Genomic DNA, 22,757 nt, shown 5'->3' with positions numbered 1-22,757 from the left:
CTGAAACAATAAAACTTATTAAAGAAAACATAGGAGAAACACTTTACCAAACAGGGCTGGACACAGACTTCATGTATATGACCCCAAAAGCACGGGCAACCAAAGGAAAAATAATCAAATGGGACTTTATCAAACTAAAAACCTTCTGCACAGCAAAAGAAACAATTAAAAGAGCTAAAAGACAACCAACAGAGTGGGAGAAAATATTTGCAAAATATACATCTGACAAATGACTAATATCCAGAATATACAAGGAACTCAAACAACTTTTTTTTTTTGTTTGTTTTTTGTCTTTTGTCTTTTTTCCGTGTCCGGCAACGGATCGCAACCCTCAGTGTTGCCCCCGTACCGGACCGGGGACCGGCAACGGGATTGCAAGCCTTGGCGTTGCTCCCGCGCCTCGCTCAGCCAGCGAGCGGGAGCCGGTCTGTATGTGGGATCCGAACCCTCGGACGGGAGCGCCGCCGCGCTTCCCAAGCGGCGCACTATCCAGTGCGCCACCGGGCCGGCCCCCATACATTCTGATAAATACTCTAGAAATTATACTTTGTAGTCTTGACCAAGTTCCTATTTGATCTTGAAAAACAAATTAAAAAAAGAAAACTATCAGTCACTGTGGTGACATGAACCTGTATAGGTACAGTGAGCTTATTTATAAAATTAACAATCATTTTTTTTTTTTTTTTCCTTTTTTTGTCTTTTTTCGTGACCGGCCACGGGATCGCAACCCTCGGTGTTGCTCCCACCTGTCGCTCAGCCAGTGAGCGGCCGGTCTGTATGTGGGATCCGAACCCTCGGCGGGAGCGCCACCACGCTTCCCAAGCGGTGCACTATAGCAGTGCGCCACCGGGCCGGCCCTAAAATTAACAATCATGAGTACAAAAAAAAGATTTAGTTTATAGCAAAGAATACCTTTCTGCTAGGAGAATGCATGACAGGTGCAGGAGGAGAAGGTGGACCGCGGGGAATTTTCTTATTAATCCTGAAATATAAATCAAAGCACAACCAAAGAGTGTTATACTTTTTTCCCTTTTAGTTATTATATATAACAAGTCTCCCCTCCATATTTTTTTTTGTTGTGTAAATCTTCAAACAGACAAAAACAGAGACTGTATAATGAATGCCCATGTACCATACACCTATCACTCAGCTTCAACAATTAACAACACTTGGCCCACCTTGTCATCTTCATCATTCACCCCATCTCCATATTATTTCATAGAGTAATATACTTTTTTCCTTTTTAAACAGATTTACTGAGATATCACTGACATACAATTAACTATACATATTTAAAATGTACAATTTGATTTCATTTTGACCCAAGTATACACCTGTGAAACCATCATCACAATCAAGACAGTGAACATATCTATCACCCTCAAAAAGTTTCTGCATGTCCCACACCTGTCCTTCTTGTATCTGCCATCACTCCTCTTTCCCTACCTCTTTCTCCACAGGCAACCACTAATCTACTTTCTGTGACTAGATTAGTTTGCATTTTCCAGAGTTTTACGTGAATTGAATCATACTGTATGTACTTGTTTTTGTCTGGCTTCTTTCACTCAGCGTAATTATTTTCAGATTCATTCACGTTATTGTGTGTATTAATAGTTTATTTGTTTTTATTGCTAAACAGTATTTCATGTAGGAATATACCACAGTTTTGTTTATCCATTCACCTCTTGATGGACATTTGCGACTTTCCTCCTTTAATACCTCTTTTAAAAATAGTAATTCATTCTCATAAAGCCATCTACTTACTTAAACCTCGGAGGCTCCATTGGATCTTTCTGCATTTCTACCATCCGAATAACCCTCTGCTTAGCTCCAGAGTTGAAAGCCACTCCTTGCTGAGATGGTGTGTATCTGAAGAAAGCAGATGAAAACTAAAGGTGTAACAAGTTCAAGCTTTCAGTAGGTATTTTCCTTCTGTTACAATCCTAAGCTAGACTACATTTTCAAAACTGCAAAGTATTTAGGCAGAGCAGACAGCAACAGAGATAAGAGAACTAACAGAAATTATGAGTTACAAGCAAAATGTAAACTAGAATGGGTATTAGTTTGCAAATGATACCTCCTCATCCATTTTCCAACAAAGAAGGTGCAGTGTTCAGTTTCACAGATAAGAAGACGACCACAAAATAGTACCTATTATGTAAGTATACGCTTGAGGAAAAAAAAACCACCCATAATAATCCCAGCAGGCAACTTATTTAACAGTTTTTGATTAATCATAAGTTGTAAAACAGAGGAACAATAATGGGAGCAGCCCTACCAGCTCTAAATTTTCCCTTAGTATCTATATGTGATTCATCCTGCCACACAAAGATTTAGTCGAATGAAACCCCTCAAAATTTAGAAGTATTATAAGGATGCCTATTATATATAAATGGAAAACCATAAATAATAATTGTGGTTTGGATCACAATGGCCACAAGTAATTGTTAACTTCTGAAAACAAAAAAATATATTTTGAAAGTATCATAAAAGCTAACATCTTAAAGTGGACATCTTAAAAAATTCTGCTTTCAACTGTCTGCAAAGAGAGTCAATAGGCTTCAAGTCATTATTCAAAATAATGCATTTATAACTGTTACTAAGTAGGATAGCGAAAGAATACCAGGATCCACAACCTGAATCAAGTTCGAAATGAAACTAAGACTTCCAAGCATGATTCATACCGGATATACTGAGCAGGAGCTAGTTTATCAGCTGCTCGAACTGGCATGGCTGCAGCAACCTTCTGTGATACGGATTTTTCTAAGGCTACTCTTGTCTTCTCTGTTATCTGAAATAAGAAACATTGCATTGAATGGTGTAGAAGTTAGTAAGGATGTAAAAAGTCATCTAGTATATCAATTCCCAGTTACCTCTTTAATAGCTTCATCATCAGGTCTTTGCAGGTCTGGATCATCTGCATTCATAACCTCCTTTGGAACCAGGTCAGTGTATTTGCTATAAATGACCTAAAATGTTCAAACACAAGCAGGCTTAAGAAGAGTAGAGAATGGAAAGAAGCAACCTCATTAAGTCATTTCAGATGTCAACATGTCCTTTCTGCACACATAAAAATTTAGAACGCTCAGATTTTTCCTTTTAGATTTTAAAATCAAGGAAGCTTAAAATACATACACAAATTGCTGCTCTGGCTATAAGTTAATGACTTTCCCTTGACCCTACACATTTAAGTGATTTGAGATCTTCTAATGAAGTCAATATCCAAATAAATTGTGCCAACAAGATCTTCTGCATCAATGATCCCTATTTTTGAGGCTCACTAGGACTTGAAATTAATGATATAAATTGCCTACAGCACCATTATCTTGGATTACAACCTCAAGATAATTTAATTTAGGTTACCAAATAATTTCTAAATCCACTGGGCCTAGAAAATTTCATCGACCTCATCTTACTTATTTTTTTATTTTCTGGCATCAGTTCTCTTCATAGACTAAGAAAACAAACCTGTGTCACAGTCAAAAAACTCAGAACACAGAGTGCAGCCTTATAAGACCAAGGTCATGGGTCCAGATCCCCGTACTAGCCAGCTGCCAAACCCCCTCCCCCCAAAAAAAATTCAGAAAACTTTCTTCCATGAAAAGACAAATAGTAAAAAAAAGCCCAACAACAACAACAACAACAAAAAACCCGTCCTATATATAAAACATTTTACACCCATTAGCCAATCCAAATTTAGGACTATTATATGATTTGTACTAGGCCCAACATGGTTTCTATTAGGCTGACACTGATGTGGTAGGCCTCTGACAAGAGTATTACTCACTTTCATGTCCATTTACATTTCTCAGACATTTTCATAAAAATGTACATGGCAGATTTTAAAGAAAAAAAGGGATACTGGAAATTCAACAAATAATAAGTATTCTAGACTTAAATGTTTTAGTCAGAAATTTTTTAATACACATGCAAAGAAAAAACAACTTCCTAGGCACTTGAGATCTTCAAAAATTTTCTGTAGAAGAGAATTTACTACTACAAGCCAAAGTCTTATATTAATAATTGCATTCTATCATATGACATTCCTTAAAACAGTTTAAAGGAAATGCATGCTATTCCTGATTTCCTATTCCAAACAACAGAGTAAAAAACACTGTATGGCTTAGAGACTTGAGCTGGCTTTGCCTACACTTTCAGTCTCCTCTTGTAACTCTTACTCCCTCACTCATTATGCTTCAGTCACACTGGTTCTTCTTCTGTTTCTTGAACATGCTTTCCCCCAGTTCTGGACGTTTATAGAATTGCTGTTCCCTGTTTTTCACATGAGTTCTTAATCTCTGTGTCTCAGATTAAAGGTCCTGCATTGGTGAGCCCTGATTCATCTGACTACCCTTGCTAAAGTAGCAACCTCTCCCCACCCAATCATTCTAAATCACAGCACTCTATTTACTATCTTCAAGGCACTGTTCACAGTATGAAATTACTTATCTACTTCTTAACTGTCTGTCTTCCCTATTAAAATACCCTATTATATTATAAATATGTTAGAGATCCTCTATTAGAGGTCCTCTATTACATGTAAAGGTGCTTATATAGGCCCTACAGAATTTTCTATACAAGCTATTGATTTCCCAGAAAAAAGTTATCTCATGGCTATAACCCGAAATCTCTAGCTTCCCCCCCCGCCCCCCAGGAATGAGAAGAGGGGTCAGGTAAGAATGTGTAGATAATTTAACACAAAACATGTACTACTGATATGTGAGCTATTAGTGTCACCATTTTGAAAGGTACCTTAAAGCTTACTCTACTGAGAAAAGTGAGGCTTAGTACACATATCTAATAACTGACCTAAAAAGTCTTATTTCCTTTCAGAATGGAAAAATCTATACCACCACAAACTGAAAATTATATAACCCTCTAGAAAATCATACTACGACTAGAAGAGTTAATCACCTTTACACAGCAATCATTAAAGGAAGGGATTCTAAGTAAATGACTCCCTGGTAGTCATATTATGTTCAACATAAAGTTTCAATACTAATTTGGCATACATGAGCCATTTACTCCTTATCTGGGTATTCCAAAGTTAATAACCCTTTAAATGAGCATCAATAAGATTCTAATATCTCACAAGGCTGAATGAAGGACATCTGAAGAGCAAGATTTCCCCATGGTAATTAACTATAAAACCCCCCATTTTTATAGCCTGAGAACCAAATGTGCTGAAGTAACTCAGTATATCCCAGCAGGCAAAGGGGCTGGGAAAGGTCATCTGAAAATACAATATACCCTTGAAGGTATTAGGAGCACAAATGAGCTTAGCGAACAAAATAAAGCAGTAACTCATCTACGAAACAGATATTTTCTTCTTACTGAAAATAGGCAAAGAAATGCATTGACTAAAAGGATAAGCCCACCAACATATTCACCATGTGAGGTAGAAGAATTTCTAGAAGAATAGGTTTCTGAAAAATAACAGATCACTCTGAAATAAATCAGAAATCTTTACACAACAGTGCAAATACAAAAACCCAATAGATTATTTTCATCCTATGTCAAGGATTTTCCATATTAGACTCCTGAATGTTCATAATGAACAAAATGGGATTTTAAAAATTTAAATAGTCAACGAACAAAACAGGAAAATCTGTGGTTTTCAATCAGGGCATCCCTGCCACCTTCAACTCCCCTCCTGGGGCCTTTGTAAATGTCTGAGGTGTTTCTGGTTAAAAAAAATGGGTAGGGTGGGGGCACTACAGGCATTTAATAGGTAGTGTCAGCTATGTTAAACTTTGTATAATGCTCAAGACAATCCTGAACAATCAAGAAGTGTTCCCCCCAAAATGCCACTGGCACATATCAGCTACTCAGTGAATATTGAATAATCGAATGCATTCCAAAACTTCATGCATTAATCCATCCACTTTTAGCAAAAAAAAAAATGCACCTGAGAGTGATACTTCTAAAAAATACCAATTTTGGGTTCAGTTCTGGTGGCTGTCTTATAGACAAAAAGAACAATGTTTAGAGACCTTATTTGGCCAAAATACTGAAATCCAAAAAGAAACAGTTTAGTTTTAACAGTTCTGCTTTATTTTCAACACAAAATAATCACCAATATAGATGGCTGTTACAGAAGGAAAAAAACCTTTCAGATATTCCCTTCAAATCAGATACAATTCTTGGTTTCCAGTGTTGAAATACAATGCGAAATGTGCTAAAGCTGTATTTCATTCAAAACAACACAACCTGCTAATGCCAAATTATTGCCTTAACATTTTGCTTTTTCCTAATAATTGGGAGTGGAGAGGTAGCAAATATCAATGAAGAGTGATTACTCAGAGAAAGAGAGATCCACCAAGATAAAGACAACTGGAGTCCAGTGAAGGCCTCCATGGCACAGGGTAAATTTCTAGTATATGTCCCGCATGTACAGGGACCTAATTTTCCTCTTGCAGGAGTGAACTATGCTTCCTCACTTGGCTTCATTAGTGGTTTCTCTGTTATACAACGAAAACTGCTATTGTGTGCCCAGCTAACACTGGTGAATGCCTGTGTGTCAAGCTTTCAGTCTCCAAGAAAGGTGCTGAAGAGGAAAATATAAAGGTACTATATAATCCCTGCTCTCAAAGAGCTTACAGTCAAATGCAATTGATGAGTGAACAGATAATTACAACAAAAAGTGACGACTGCTATGATAAACATCGGGAGTAGCGAGGAGGGACATCCAATCTAGCCAGGGAAGATCAGGGAGGGTGTCCTGGAATAGTGAAGAATGAGCTGAGATCTGAAAGCAACAGAATTCAAGTCAGACAAAAACCAGGGGTAGGGCATTCCAGGCAGAGGAGGATGCCCATGAGAAGTTCTCAAGATAAGAGAGAATGTGCCCTGTTAGGGGAAGTGCAAGTTGTTTCTCCTGGCAGACATTTATAGGGAATGCTTTAAAGTCTTTTCTTCTTAACAGCCACCTATAATAGTGATTATTTTATATTTGAAAATAAATAGAATGGCTAAAACTGGACTGTTTATTTTTGGATTTCAGTATTTTGGTCATAAGAGTCGAGGATAGGTAAGCAAGGGGTCAAACATGCCGTAAAGAGCTTGGGTTTTATCCTAAAGATCATGGAAGCCATGGAAAGGTTTTAAGTGTGCACATTTGTGTGTGTATATGTGGGAGAGAGGGAGAAAAATAAACAGATAGACATGGGTGAATTTGTTTTTTTCAGGCAGGCAAGATAAATGGCAAGAAAATGGGTTCAGGGGCCGGCCCGGTGGCGCACTGCTGTAGTGCGCCGCTTGGGAAGCGTGGTGGCGCTCCTGCCGAGGGTTCGGATCCCACATACAGACCGGCCGCTCACTGGCTGAGCGAGGGGCGGGGGCAACACTGAGGGTTGCGGTCCCGTGGCCGATCCCGGCCCGGTGCGGGCACGCCACTGAGGGTTGCGATCCGTTGCCGATCACGAAAAAAGACAAAAAGGATAAAAAAAAAAAAAAAGAAAATGGGTTCAGACTCTGCTGTGGCAAACGAACCAAGAAATGATAAGGGCTTGAACTAAGTAGCAGAGAAGGGAATATACTTCAGAAGTGTTAAGAAAACAAGATAGATTGTGGTCACTAAACAGATGGAGGGTCTAGCGAAAGAATAAAGTTTTGTTTATAAAACTAAAAAATTGAAAACCACCAGTGCTTAAAAAAGAGTATAACCTCACCATGGAATATTTTAGTCTAGATTTTTGTTTTTGTTGTCATTGTTTTTTTTTGGTGTGTGTGTGTGTGTGTGTGTGTGTGTGTGGCTGGTACAGGGATCCAAACCCATGACCTTGGAATTATAAGGCTGTGCTCTAACCAACTGAGGAACCAGCCAGCTGGATTTTATAAAAAATGAAGTACACCTATATGTACTAAAAAAAGCTTGAAAACATATTAGTAAAAAAAAGTTAAAGAAGTTATGAATATCAACATCCCATTCATGTAAAAAAATAAGTCTATAAGCATATGTGTATGTAAACTGAGAATACATACACATAAATATCTAAATCCACAATAAAAGTCTGGAAAAATGTACATCATTGTAGTAACAGTAATTACCTCTAGGAAGTAAAGTAGAAGAAAAGCAGGCTGGACTATTTATACTTATGTACCACTAGTATCTTTTATCACAATATATTACTTGTGTAATTTTTAGAAAATATCAATAAAATAAGGGCAAAAAAGGACTCCCAGGCTTTCAGCATAGGCACTTAGGAAGATATCACTGCCATTCACTGAGTTAGACACTATAACAGGAAGATTAAGTAGAAAATTATGCATTTAGGTTTGGATTTGATTAGGTAGTATTTAAGGAATATCCAGATAGGTCTGCCCTTGTAGACAGTTTATATAATGACCTAGAGACCAGCAGAAAAAACTGGGCTGGAGACACAATCATCAGCACATGAGTGACGATTGAAGCCATAGGAATAAATTACATTAGTCAAAGAGAACATGCTGTGAAAAAAAAGTGTTAGATTGTGAGAATGTGGTCCTGCTAACACCAAAGGCATGCATTTGGATCCCTGTACAGGCCAGCTGCCAAAAAAAACCCTAACCAAAAACAACAACAACAAAAAACCCAGAAAACAAAGTGTTAGAAATCTTTGCCAGAAACCTACCCTGCAAACTGGTTGAGATGAGTTCACATCACAATGAACAAATTGAATGAAAGGAAGGTGAAGTAGAGAGGGGAGGAAAGAAAACAACTCTTTCAAGAAGCTTGAAGGAAAGTGAAGAAAACTAGGTGGAAATCAGGTGGTAGCCAAAAGGAGCTTTGAGGGTGACTAGTCAGGGAAATATTTTCTTTCAAAATATCAGAAAAGCAAGAACATTCAAGTGCTAACAGAAGGAGCCATTAAAAAAGGAGAGGTTTTAAAAGACAGTTGAAAAGAGTAACTAATAGGTGAGGTTACAGTGGAAAATGGAAGGGATTGAGATCCAAAATACACATGACAAGATTAGGCATAGATAGGAGAAGGGATCTCTTAAAGAAACAAAAGTGAAAGCAAAAAGACAAGTGCAGGGGCGGGCCTGCGGCTCACTCAAGAGAGTGCGGTGCTGATAACACCAAGGCCGCGGGTTCGGATCCCATATAGGGATGGCCGGTTTGCTCACTGGGTGAGCGTGGTGCTGACAACACCAAGTCAAGGGTTAAGATCCCCTAACCGGTCATCTTTAAACAAACAAACAAACAAACAAACAAACAAAAAAAAAAAAGACAAGTGCAAGACAAAGAAAGTTGACAGTTTTCTTCCAATAGTCTTTATATTCAAATAGATAGGGGAGTCACCTGCTAAGGATGAGATGGGATGGAGATGAGTTAGGAGTTAAGGCTCGGTGGGAGTACCAAGGAAGCCCAGCTGAAACACGAAACATAAATTTCCATGATTGCATAATTGTTTTCCCCAAAAGCTCAGCAGGCATGGTGTAGGAGCAAAGGACAGGTTGTCAGTGCTATTTTAGAGGGTAAAATGAAGAGGTCTGGGAGAAAGGAGGACGAAGGATAGTATGGTACTGAAGGCTCTCAAGTATTTTCCCCAACATCATCAATTCTAAAGACATCTTTTACTTCTATCTCAAGTATTTATTTACAAGGAGAAAAAAAAAAAAAAGAAAGAAAAACTAGGTCTTCTTAAAAATAATTCCTTGGCTCTGAGTGTAGCTGCTCTCTGATGAAATTATTTTAACTAAATTTTATTTTTGGTCTTTGGATTACTTTGTAAACAGGGCCATCCTAAATCTGGATGGCAAATGCTAGTTTTATACTTAATCTAGGGCAAAAGAGGTTGTGTAATTTATTATATTCAAATAAACTATTAAAGTACTGAAGTTAGCCTAAGTATACTTCTCCGATACTTTTACCATAAACCAAATGACAAGAGATTTATCACTCCACAAAATAAAAAAATATTACCAATGAGAAAAAAAAAAATCAGTGAGAGGATTACCTTGTCTTTCGACTGTCCTTGTCGAGCAATTGCATCATATTTAATTTTCCCTTCAGGATCCACCTGAATGGCCAGTGCATTCGACATTTTTTTCTTTCGTCCCATATCCAGGGGATACTGGGCCACATGGATCTCTGGAAAAGCACCTCCATCTCCAAAATCCTATATAAAAAAAGAAAAGAGAAGAAAAAAGAAGAAAGGAGAAAGGGAGGAGGGAGGGATGGAGGAAGGGAGGAAAAAAAGAATAATAGTAATTTGAGATTCAAGATATATCCATTCTTTCAACAAATAATTATTGAATCTTTAGTATGCTAGATGCTAGAGATACGGCAGTCAACAAAACAGAGGTCTCTGATATTGTGGAGTTTACATTCTAGTGGGAAAAGATATAAAAAACCATACTCTGGCTTACAGTAAGTGCCGTGAAGGAAATACAGGGACTCAGAAGAGGGGCTACTTTCAATAGCATGGTTGGGACAGCCTTTGTGAAGTAGTAACATGTGAGCTAAAGCCTGAATGATGAGAAAACAGTCATGGGAAGATCTGAAGGAAGCATTTTCTAGGCAGAGCAAATAGTAAGTCTGAAGCCCCTGCTGCCAGAATGAGCTTGGCATATTCTGGGAAACAAGAGGCCAGTGGGCTAATAACTTATTGATGACAGAGGAGCAGACATGTAGGTTGCATGGACAGACAAACACCAGATCATAAAGGAGCTTCCAGGCATAGCAAGAACTTAGTATTTTACATAGTGGCCAGAAGAAAACAAGCAAAATGTTTAGGACAATGCAAAGATTATGTGAGAAGCAAATACTGTAAATAGAATAGGAAGGGCCCAGAAATGAGTTTACCACATTTCTACTAGTGATTATGTACACTTATTTAGGAGAGAGAACTAAGACTTTTTTTTTTTTTTTTTAAAAAGATGACCGGTAAGGGGATCTTAACCCTTGACTTGGTGTTGTCAGCACCACGCTCAGCCAGTGAGCGAACCGGCCATCCCTATATGGGATCCGAACCCGGGGCCTTGGTGTCATCAGCACCGCACTCTCCCAAGTGAGCCACTGGGCCGGCCCGAGAGAACTAAGACTTCTAAAGTAGAACAAGCTAAAGTCTGTCAATAAAGTTTAATATTAAAAAAAGGCATATCATCAAATGGGAAAATCAATTTTTAAGTAGTTTTAAAAAATTTAGTAATATTTACTTAGTATCTTATAATTTACCAAATATAATTTACACTTAAATTATCTCATTTAATTCTTATAACTCTTCAACATCCTCATATTTTCATATGGAAAAAATTCAGGTTTGGAAAGATTAAGTGATTTTTCCCAAGGTCTCACAGCTAGTATAGGTATCACTTGAACCCAGACCTTTTGACTCCAAAAAGCTTTGTTATGTTCTACTACTCTGAAATACCTTTCTTTTAGCTCAAAAGCCAAATCAGTATTACTAAGAAAGGATAGGAAAAACATACTAAAATTAACCATTTAGAGGGTGTTTGATGAAAAAAGTCATGAAAATATCCACTTTTACAAGATTTCTTCAAACAATACTCCATTAGATCTAGGACATATGAGTCCCTAGGTACAATATGCTTATTTGGTATGGAGAGCTTTAAAATTTTTGAAAACCAACAGAATAAAGCTGAGAGAGACATTTTCTTGTAAATTAGGCTGAAATAGTTAAAGCATTCCTAAGAAAAGTGCTTCCTGTAACCAGGCCATCAATCTGACACATGCTCAGATTTGCTAGAGTTCTTCAACTATAATAAGCACTTCAGAACTGTAGATCCAGCATTATGTGGTCATTAAGCTTGCCACAAAATCATAGCTTTTACTTTGAAAACTAGAACAAAATGCCTTCTTTCACAGAACATTCACTCCCCTCCCACAGCATCTATGGCATTTTCAGATTAGCTGGCCATTTTGGTTTGATTTTCAAATAAACTGTTCTGTTCCATCAAGATATATGAAACCTTTGATAGTCTAGTAAGATTTAAAAAATTAGCAACCTAATGTCATAATGCTGAAATGCAAGGATGAGATTTCCATTGTATGTTATTATGATGCCTGCCACCCACATTCTGTAATCTATTGAAAGGCCAAAGAATACCTATAATCTCTCAAAAGAGACACTCAACTCCTCTATTAGATAATGCCAATCACCACCTTTTTGCCCCAGATAAGAGGACATTACAGCACTCTTGATGATCTTTTATTTTGCTCTGTTTCTCACAAATTACCCTATCAGACAGGAAAAAAGCAACAAAAAAATCCCTTAATAATTATAGTAAGACTGGTCTTCATATACTAGAATGCATAAGGACCAGAGGAGAGCCAAGAAAAAAAAAGACAAGGAATATGTTAGGACAAGATGTGATCTAGTTGGGTATTTGTCTTCTAGGCTCTGTAAAGAGTCTCATAGGCAGGAGAATGAAAAACATGGGAGATGGCTTCTTGTACAGTTCTAAGCAATGAGTTTCAATTCAATGAATACTGTGACCACTACTTACAGGCATATAAAAAAAGGCATGAGCCTTCATGTTTGTAAAGTAAAAATCATAATCATATAAGGACAGAATATAAGCAAGTGACAAAGCAAAAATGACTGAGTGCAAAAATAAATATTATAGGCCCTTCAGATTTTTAATAGGGCAGGTACATTCCATGGGATATGGAGGAGGAAAATTTGCTGTAGTCAGAATGAATATTGGGAGGAGAAGAAACAGGTTTGATGACAGTTGAGGAGGTCTCGTGGAGTAGGTCTTGGGAAGGCAAAATATTTGAGTCTCAAATGTTAGCTTTTCTTTCTATATAAGAAAGGCGGGCAAGCATGGGAAGGCTGCCCTGTAAGTAGGGAAAGGAATATGTGTTGAACTGATGTACAGGATTCTGAGTAATTAGGAGATTAGGTGCTGCCAAGGCAGTTTGTTCTTTGTGAACAAGCTAGAGATAGAAAGGATCATTCCAGATTCTTCCTTCTCTCTCATTGCTTCCAAATCAACCATCAAATTTTGTCTCTTATACCTCCTAAAAATGTATCTAATCTGCATATCAGTCATGTATTAACATTCTCAAATTGAAGATAAGAAAACAGATGAAGAGAAGGAAATCAAAGGAAATGCTACTGGAATTTTCTCTGGAGGAAGGTTTTTCTCTTCAGGGTTATGTGGTATTATTAGGGGAAAGGGAAGTCCGAACATGAAATCCACTTACTTTTATCACTCTTATTTTTATCTCTTACTTTCCCATTATTTTCCATATGCTACAATCTCTGGATTTATAAAAGGTATGCTAGTTTCTTTTGTACATGTTTAATAGTTTGATATAAAAAGACACAAAATGGTGCAATTCTCTAGTGATCACAAAGCAGTGATAATAAGAAGAAAAAGATAAATCTAAGAGAAATATATGTCTTGAGAGCACACAACCAGAATTCCCATCACACTGACATTCATAATCAGAGGTTCTAAGGGCCGGCCCGTGGATCAGTGAGAGAGTGCGGTGCTGAGAACACCAAGCCAAGGGTTAAGATCCACCTCAGTGGTCATCTTTAAAAAAAAAAAATAATAATCAGAGGTTCTAGGGTTTAAATTTATTTTACAAGGGTATTAAGTTTCAGCACAGTTAATAAATCCAACTGAAGATCCATATTTACCTCTAATAACCTAGGTATCCAGCCTTTCCGGTACCCGTATGGGGGAGGTTCTCTTCGGGATGAGACCAGTGAGGTCTGCCGTGATCTCTGAGATCTTGCCTTTTCTTCAGCCTCAAGCTGGTCCTGAGATAGCTGAGTAGGTGCAGGTAAAAAGCTAAAAGCAAAGATAATAGAAGCCAGAATTAAAAAAAAATTCTTACATTTAATTTGACTAAACATTCTCGATCACCCAGGGGCCAACTGTCCAGTATATGGTTTTCTAAGTATCCTTGCTATTCTTATACTCCTTATTGTTAACTATTTATTCTTATGCTCCTTACTTTTAACTATTTTAATATCAATATAAAAGAACAAGAATTAGGGCCGGCCCGTGGCTCACTCGGTAGAGTGCGGTGCTGATAACACCAAGGCCACGGGTTCGGATCCTATATAGGGATGGCCGGTTTGCTCACTGGCTGAGCGTGGTGCTGACAACACCAAGTCAAGGGTTGAGATCTCCTTACCGGTCATCTTTATAAAAAAAAATAATAATAAAATAAAAGAACAAGAATTAGAACTGAATGTAAGAGGTTATACAAGAAAGAAAACACGAGTTGCATATTTAAGTGCATTTTCCAAAGGGTATTTACTTTACAATGAAATTGAAATCTTAAGCCAGGGAGACTGCTGGCATGGAGCCAGCGCGGGCCTGGCAGGGCTGTCCCTGCTTGTCCCACTCGAGTCCCTGTGGACCTGCGCTCAGATTCTGCTTTTCGTGGCGAGGCCCCGGCAGTGCCCCAGGAGCTCCTGCGGCCGTTGCACCTGAATACATGTGCCCCGAGCGGCCCACACCGTTGCGGGTCTTGCTGTGGGGCTGGACTCCCGAGAGGATGGATGTGGGAGGTGTTGAGTGCTAGCTCCTTCCTTCAGGGAACTTCGGGGCGCTGCTCCCCAGGAAGCACTCGGACTCGCTCACTTCATACAGAGAAAAACAAAAGGTGACTGTGTGCATTCGAAGAAAAAGACGGTGAAGAGGAAGGACTCGGCTGTCGACACGCCTGTCCAGGAGGAGAGTCCAGTAGCCACCAAGGATGGTGGACTTCTTGGAGGAGGGGATGTTTGCAGAAGCCCATGTAGCAATACCCCTGATGGGGCAAGAGGAGCATTTGCGGCTCAGGAATCAGAGTTGGTGATGCTTGAAAGGAATGCTATGATAGCCCAGCTGACTCAGCCTCAACAGGGAGGACAGACTGGGCTGTGGCTGCAGCTTCAGGAGGTCTGGTGTCTTCCTCACAGCCAGGGAGCACAGCTGGTCTTAAGCCAGCTGTTGAAGTACAGAAAATTCTAAAGCATCTGTTTAGTGTAGTTCTTCACTTCTTCTCCCCACCCCACCTGTACTGCTTTAAGTCTGAGGTTTGGTGTTTAATAAGAACATTGGTTTTGGTTTCTGGTCAAGATGGCAGAATAGACGGTCCCCAGCGTCACTCTCTCCCACAAATCAGCTAATTTACAACTATGAAAAAGCAACAACAGCTAAGCTGGGGCCACTAGAGCTCAGGGGAAGAGGAAGAGAGACTTACGGAGTGTATGAAGGCAAGAGAAGCCACAATGAGAGAAAGAAAAAACTGCTCTGACCGACTGTTTCGTATCCCAGCTGCTTCCAGGCTGGAGCTGCTAAGCGCAAGGAGCAGGAACTGGCAAAAGCCACAGCTGTGCCCTTCGGACTAAGTTGCTTGGAGGTGGAAGGAGAGAAGAAGGCCTCGGTGGCCCCCAGGCCGGCAAGACCACTAATAGGGTTCCCATGGATCCACATAGTAGTGAGGAGCCACTCAGAGGCAGTGAATCATCACAAGGGACCAGAGCATAACCTGTCCCATGCAAAGTATTTGGAGCATGGGCGGTGGGGGAGATGGGCCCACTGGAGGAACACTGGGGCACAGCAAGGACAGCTGATCTGCCCCCCAGTCAGCATAGGACCACTCAGAGGAGACTGGTCAGGAATATAGAATTGCATGGGGTGCAGTTTGATGAAAAGACTCAGGCCCAGACCAGAGTTTCTACACAAACCAGGTGCACCAGATTTCTCTAGACCAGGAAGTACCTATAAAGTCAACCATTAAAACCTGAGCTGCACAAAAAGCCTTCCCTAGGGAATCAGCACAAAGCAGCAATTTAGCTCAACCACACAGCTCAAGTACTGGTCCCCACAGGAAGGTCCCCCATTTTAGAAGTAAGCAAAGGACAACAAATTAGTTCCAGTACAGAGTTTAAATGGTGGGAACAGCAAATAATCCAACACAGAACTGAAAGAAAAAACAAAGTACCCACAACCAGAAACAAAGTTTGGTATTAACTAGTAAAGGTATCATTTCACCATGGGGCCGGCCCGTGGCTCACTCGGTAGAGTGCGGTGCTGATAACACCAAGGCCCCGGGTTCGGATCCCATATAGGGATGGCCGGTTCGCTCACTGGCTGAGCGTGGTGCTGACAACACCAAGTCAAGGCTTAAGATCCCCTTACCGGTCATCTTTTAAAAAAAAAAAAAAAAAAAAAAAAAAAGGTATCATTTCACCAAAGAACACCTATAACACCTAGAAGGACCAGAAGTCCTCTGAGCTACCAAGCCAGAAACAGGGGAGGGCCAGGGGCCTTAGCTATGACCCCCAACACCTGCAACCAGTCCTGAGGGTGGGGGCTAAGGGCCTTGGCCACACTGCCCCAACATGCTCAACCAGCCCAGTGACAACCAGCAAGGCACCACAGGAAGCGCCCTGGGCTCTTCCGAGCCAGGGCACTGGGGAGCCTCAGGCCTCAGCCACTCCCCCTGATACCCATAGCCAGCCCAGTGACAACCACTGAGCTGCTGCAGGAAGTGCCTCATGGCCTTGGCCACCCCCTGTCCAAAACACTTGCAACCAGCCCAGAGATGGTCACCAAGGTGCAGCAAGAAGGGTCCCGGGTTCCCAAGTTGGGGTGGTGGGGGGTGAGGGCTTTTGCCACATCCCCCTGATATCTACACCCAGCCCAGCAATGATCACGCCTCTGCTGGAAGCCCCCCCCCTGTCACCCCTGTGGGAATGAGGGGGGTGCCAAAGGCCTCAATCCTGCCCCCCCTCCCTTCTTCTATCACATTTCCTTCCCCCTTTCTCTCTTCTCCTCTCTCCCAACTGCTCTGCAACATCATAGAATATAAAAAAAAAATATTAATAAATAAATAAATAAATAAATCTTAAAAGGTCAAAGAATCAAGGCAGAAGCCCTAGCTTGGTACTGGTAACACCAAGGTCAAGGGTTCAGATCCCCACAACTGCCAGCTGGAAAAAAAAAAAAAAAAAAAAAAAAAAAAAGTAGAAGTCCTGAGGTTGTAACTTATTATTTAATCAAAGTAACCTTTCTACTAACCATTCTTTTTTTTTTTAAAAGATGACCGGTAAGGGGATCTTAACCCTTGACTTGGTGTTGTCAGCACCACGCTCACCCAGTGAGCTAACTGGCCATCCCTATATGGGATCCGAACCCGTGGCCTTGGTGTTATCAGCACCACACTCTCCCAAGTGAGCCACGGGCCGGCCCTCTACTAACCATTCTTAACAACTTTTTAAATGTCATACATGTTATTATAGTGATACCCCAAAGTACCACAAAAGGATTCTGGTAGATGTATAATATGTTTAATACAAAAAATAATTCAGGGAGGGCCGGCCCGGTGGCGCACTGGATAAGTGCGCCGCTTGGGAAGCGCGGTGGCGCTCCCGCCCGAGGGTTCGGATCCCACATGCAGACCGGTTCCTGCTCACTGGCTGAGCGAGGCGCGGGGGCAACGCCGAGGGTTGCGATCCCGTTGCCGGTCCCCGGTCCGGTGCGGGGGCAACACTGAGGGTTGCAATCCGTTGCCGGACACGGAAAAAGACAAGACAAAAAAAAAAAAAATAATAATAATAATTCAGGTTACTTTGTGAGTCTTGGCTAGTAAGAATACTTGAATATTCATTTATCAAAAATATTTATTGATCACTTGGGTGCAGGCACTATGCTGGGTAGGCAATGAGACAAACTGAGAAAGACAGCTTACAGTCCTGCAGGAGAGAAAGACAAATAACCACACAAATCCATAGTTACAAATTACATTAAATGATGAGGCAAAAGTATAGAGTGTTAAGACAGCATGCATCAGAGGTATGTAATACAGTCTGGGGAGATCAGGTAATGTGATGGCTAAGAGCTCAAAGTTTGAATCCCACCTATGCCATTTACTAACCTGAATAAATTACTTATCTCTCTGAACCTGTTTTCTAATCTGTAATGACAGATTATGAGAGTATCTACCTTTCAAGGTTCTTTGTTTTTGTTTTTGTGGCTAGCCAGTGCAGGATCTGAACCCTTCACCTTGGTGTTATCAGCACCGTGTTCTAACCAAGTGAGCTAACTAAACAGCCCATGGTTCTTATAAGTATTAAATAAAAAAATCCATGAACCAGTAGGCACAATGTCTATATACATACTGTTCAATATGTTTCATAAACGTTTGATTATTTGGAGCTGTTCCATGATTTCCCCAAATTTGGGTTAGGTGCCTCCCATCTATGCTCCCACCAGACCCTCTACACACCACTCCTAGTACATTTATCTTACTGTATTGCAATCATCTATTCATTTACCCATCCTTCTTTCTTTTTTTGTCTTTTGTCTTTTTTTCCGTGTCCGGCAACGGATCGCAACCCTCAGTGTTGCCCCCAGACCGGACCGGAGACCGGCAACGGGATTGCAACCCTCGGTGCTGCTCCCGCGCCTCGCTCAGCCAGTGAGCGGGAACCGGTCTGTATGTGGGATCCGAACCCTCGGGCGGGAGCGCCGCCGCGCTTCCCAAGCGGCGCACTTATCCAGTGCACCACCGGGCTGGCCCCCATCCTTCTTTCACTAGACGGTGAGCAACTTGAGGGCAGGAATCATGGCTTCTGCTGCTTTCATCCCTAACTCTTCATGCATTGTCTAGAACAGCAGGGGCTCCTTAAATGTTCGCAGAAGAAATGAATACACTCTACCCTTCACACTCACCACCTTTATGACAGCCTTCTTGCCTGTTCTTAAACAAGCCATCTCGGGATGTTTACATTTGCTATTCCCTCTACCATAAAATATGCTATTTATGAAGAACATTTTTCCTAAGCTTTTATAGAAAACTCTGTCCCAGATCTTTTAGTGGCTTGCATCTTAACATTCATGTCTCTGCTCAATCACACTGACCTAGAGCTGTTTTCTGACCACTTTGTCGAAAATAGCCACTCAACCCCAAACTCTCTAATCCTTATTTTATTCCTAGCATATACTACCTGAAATTGCATTACTGATTTTTTTTACTCATACACAGTTTGTCTGTCTTACTAGCATGTAAGCTCCATGAGGACAGGGAGTGTAAAAATACAGGAAAAATGAACTCAGTTTCTCTTACTATCTCACTCAACAATCAACACAGCACACAACATTTCTGACACCAGATGTGTGACAACACCAAGCAAGCAATCTATTCTCCGGATTCTCTGATGGACACCAAGGGGAGTCCGCTAATTCAATTCTGATGCTATCTACCTGAAGACAGTGTCAGATCCCACAGCTTAAGGGCTCAATCCCACAAGACTGTCCCACTTGAGATGCCAATCTCAAGTCGGGCCCACCCATACTTCTGACCTACTGGCTACAAACGGGACCTCCCACCACCCCCTACCTGGGTGTGATTAATTTGCTAAGATGGCTCACAGAACTTATGGAAAGTTACATTTTCTGGTTTACCATAAAGGATATTACAAAGGATACCAATGAACACCATATGGAAGCTATGTAGTCCCCAAGTCTGACCATGAAAAGATTGCATTCTGCTATTGCAATTTTAAGCACACGACACCCATGACATCTCTGGTATTTTTCCTGTGTGCCTATTTCAAATTCCACCTTTTCCACAAAAGCCTTCACTCATAACTCTACTAGTCTATGTCACAGTGCCTCTCATGGGGGGGGGGGGGGCTCAAATGTTTGCTGCCTATAACATTTATTAAAGGAAACTCTCCATACAGCTCATTCCATTAATTCTTTTTGCACTAAGGTTAGTACTACACAAAAAACAACACAAAGTGGTTATCTACCTGTTTTGTATCTGTATGCCTTATATTGATCTTCCCTGCAGCCAAAGACAGTCAGGTTTCCTATGTATACACAATCCCTAGGATAGACCAAGGCATTGAACAGAAATTCCCGAAAGAATTTTTCTGATTAAAACAAAAAATCCTGGGCTGGCCCGGTGGCGCACTCGTTAGAGGGCGGCGCTTGGGAGTGCGGCGGCGCTTGGGAGTGCGGCAGCGCTCCCGCGGAGGGTTCGGATCCCATATAGAGACCAGTCCGCTCACTGGTTGAGCGCGGTGCGGGAGCGACACCGAGGGTTGCAATCCCATTGCCGGTCGCGGTACGGGCGCGACACTGAGGGTTGCGATTCCGTTACCGGTCACAAAAAAAGACAAAAAGGAAAAAAATAAAATAAAATCCTAATTCATACTCTCATCAGCCAGGAAAATTATGGATGAGAAGAATGAAGTGTGTTAAAAGGGCTCAAGATGATGTCCTAAAATGATTACTTTCTTTACAACCTTTTTTTAACACTAGACTTTTCCTGCTGAGTTCTCACCGTAAGTTTTCCTACTTAGATGGGGCAGCAAGGTCGCGAGCCAATTGGAGTTATGTAACTTCTTAGGGTCTCCCACTTAAATCATCTTAAAGGCAGGGAGCACTTTACAGACGGTTACCAGGGCAACCGAGTACAGCAAAAATCTGAGGTGGTTCTATCTACGGAAGACATTCTAAGGTCCAAAGTTAAAGTGCAGAGCAGCAGCGCAAATGAGTGGACAGCGGCCACTACTGTGACTAATTTAAAACCTCTGTTCAACACCGGGTCCCCTTTTTCAGGAATCCTCTTTTCGGGAAACGGAATGGACAGGGAAAGGAAAGAGACCACCGCAGACGAACGGCGGAAAGTCGCGCAGTCGCCTCCCGGGGCTTCACCCCGCCGGGTCCAAGCAGCCGCGGCCCTAAGACAGCGCTGTCCACACCCCAGGAGGCTTAAGCGAAAAACACGTGCGACGACGCAGCGTTTGAGGCCACGTCGCGGCTTTCGGCCCTAGCGTGGGGGCGACCCAACCCGGGCAGCCGCTCAGGAAAGACCCCAGCCTCAACGAGGCCTAGTCGCCGCGGCGGCCGGCGGGAGGGCCTAGCCATCGTCTCGGCCCACGTCACGCTGTGGCCCGGGCCAAGTCACTGCCCGGAGAGCGAGGGCAGAGAAATGAAAAAGGTGGATCCTCCCAGACCCTTCCGTATTGAGGACCGGAATCGACAACCCACCTGGTGAGCGCCATCTTCTTCCGCTTCTTCCAGCGCGAGCGACAGCAGAGCGGGGCGGGTCTTTTCTGGCGACCGGCGGCGGAAAGGAAGCGGCTCGCGACGCGCGGGCGCCCGGGCTGCAAGGCCTTCTGGGACTTGTAGTTCCGGGAACACGAGGCCAATTCGGTTCTGCTCTGAGCAGACCAAGTGTTCTGTCCTTTGGCAGCTGGCTGGTGCCGGACCGATGCTCGACCTCACTGTTGTCAGCCCCGCGCTCGGACTGACTGAGTAACCGGCCAGACTCAGACCGAGCTTTTATCATGGGATAATCGCATCAGCTAAGAGCAAACGCATAACTCAATCAGACAAATAACGTCACATGATAGGGCGTTCCCTAGGCAAAACAACGAAGTAGGAGATACCTTTTAAGCCGCTTAATTTTATTAATTAAATAAATAACCTCTGCCCTAGTAGGGGTCCTAAATCCAAAAGCCTTCCTTGGACAGCAACTTTGAGTGAAGGGGTGATGGGTGTTTTAAAACAACAGGAAAATGTGAGACTGGCGAACGGAGAGTTCTTGGAGGCTCTGAATGCATTCACACTGTTGACCTAAAAAAAGATGGTGAGGCCAAAAGTATACAGCAAGGAGTTTGTTTGTGTGTATACTCATATGAGGAAATGCAGTCCCTGAAGACACACAGCCAAGTTGTCTTGGAATATGCATCAAAGGAGGTCCGCAGAATACAGCATTTTGTAATCACGCAAAAGGGAGAGAATCAATGCGGAGATTACAGGACAGCCCCCCCAATCATTACATCAGTTTTTCTACTGATTGTACATAACGTATAGATTTGGGATTGTTAGTAGGAGCTATGGATTGAATCGTGCCCCACAAAGTCCATGTATTAGAAACGTAACCTCCACTGTGACAGTGTTAACAGGGTGGGTGTGGGGAAAATAGGATAATTTAGTCAGGCTCCCTGGCTCAGGTCTGGTTATTTCTTTGTAAACAAGTTGTGTGGGTGGGGTTAGTGCCCATGTGCACCCATGTATCTTTCTAGTTTGTTGCTTGTGTGTGTTCTGCAGTTTGTGAAGCAGAGCTGGCCAGCAGAGCTCTGTCTAAACATAGAGCACCTTTACTCTGCTGGCAGCTGCTCAGTTTTTCTTTGGATTTTGCTCGTAGTGGTTGAGTTTCTGAGTTTCTCTGTGTACTGCTTAGCTATTAGATGTGTGCATGCTGAATAAAGACTATTCTTTCTTCACCTACGGCTCCAAGGACCTTTTTGCTGTTACCTAGCTCACAGACCTGTGTGTGAAGGGTTTGTGAAAGGGCTCGAGGGGTCTGTGAGCACCAGAGACCCAGCCCTAGCTCTACAGTGGGAAATCCTATTATGGTAATTGAAAGGCAGGGCCTTGAAGAGGTGATTGGATTGTGAGGACTCTATCTTGGTGGAAGGATTGATCCATTCTTGGAATAATGGGGTTCTGGTGGCTCTAAAAGGAGCATGAATGAGGAGTTTATTCTCTCTCTGCTCAAGCCATCCATCATCTCAAAATGTGATCTCTGCGTTGTTGACGTTGATGAAGTGAGCAGGACTGAAGCCATGTTGGGACCTAAAATCACATGCACTGTAGGCAAATTTTTAAAAGACACAGTTTTTTTTTCTTGGCATGCATTTCTCCAAGTTCCCTTTTCCCTTGGTTATTTGATCCTTTGCACCTTGGTTTTGGGGCAAGGTGACATTATTTACATGAATGTAAAGTTGTTTCCAAGCCAGCCTGAAGCTGAAGACTTGCAACCAGGCATGTACTATCCA

General features: G+C 41.7%; 1 protein-coding gene across 1 annotated transcript in view; it reads right to left on the bottom strand.

Moving 5' to 3' along the window:
- The window catches only part of SNW1 (SNW domain containing 1), a 36,889-nt gene extending 14,984 nt beyond the window's left edge, over positions 1-21,905 (bottom strand). The window contains exons 1-7 of the mRNA XM_008590235.1: positions 20,962-21,905; positions 13,599-13,752; positions 9,942-10,103; positions 2,874-2,969; positions 2,685-2,791; positions 1,765-1,869; positions 913-982 (exon numbers count right to left, since the gene is read on the bottom strand). Of these exons, the coding sequence (XP_008588457.1) occupies positions 913-982; positions 1,765-1,869; positions 2,685-2,791; positions 2,874-2,969; positions 9,942-10,103; positions 13,599-13,752; positions 20,962-20,975 (708 nt within the window). The 5' untranslated portion in view covers positions 20,976-21,905. The remainder of the gene's footprint in view (positions 1-912; positions 983-1,764; positions 1,870-2,684; positions 2,792-2,873; positions 2,970-9,941; positions 10,104-13,598; positions 13,753-20,961) is intronic.
- Positions 21,906-22,757: the final 852 nt, after the last annotated feature.

Source organism: Galeopterus variegatus, unplaced genomic scaffold (assembly GCF_000696425.1).
Source record: "Galeopterus variegatus unplaced genomic scaffold, G_variegatus-3.0.2 Scaffold140, whole genome shotgun sequence".
Taxonomy (NCBI): Eukaryota; Metazoa; Chordata; class Mammalia; order Dermoptera; family Cynocephalidae; genus Galeopterus; species Galeopterus variegatus.
This window is presented reverse-complemented; position numbering and strand designations above follow the sequence as displayed.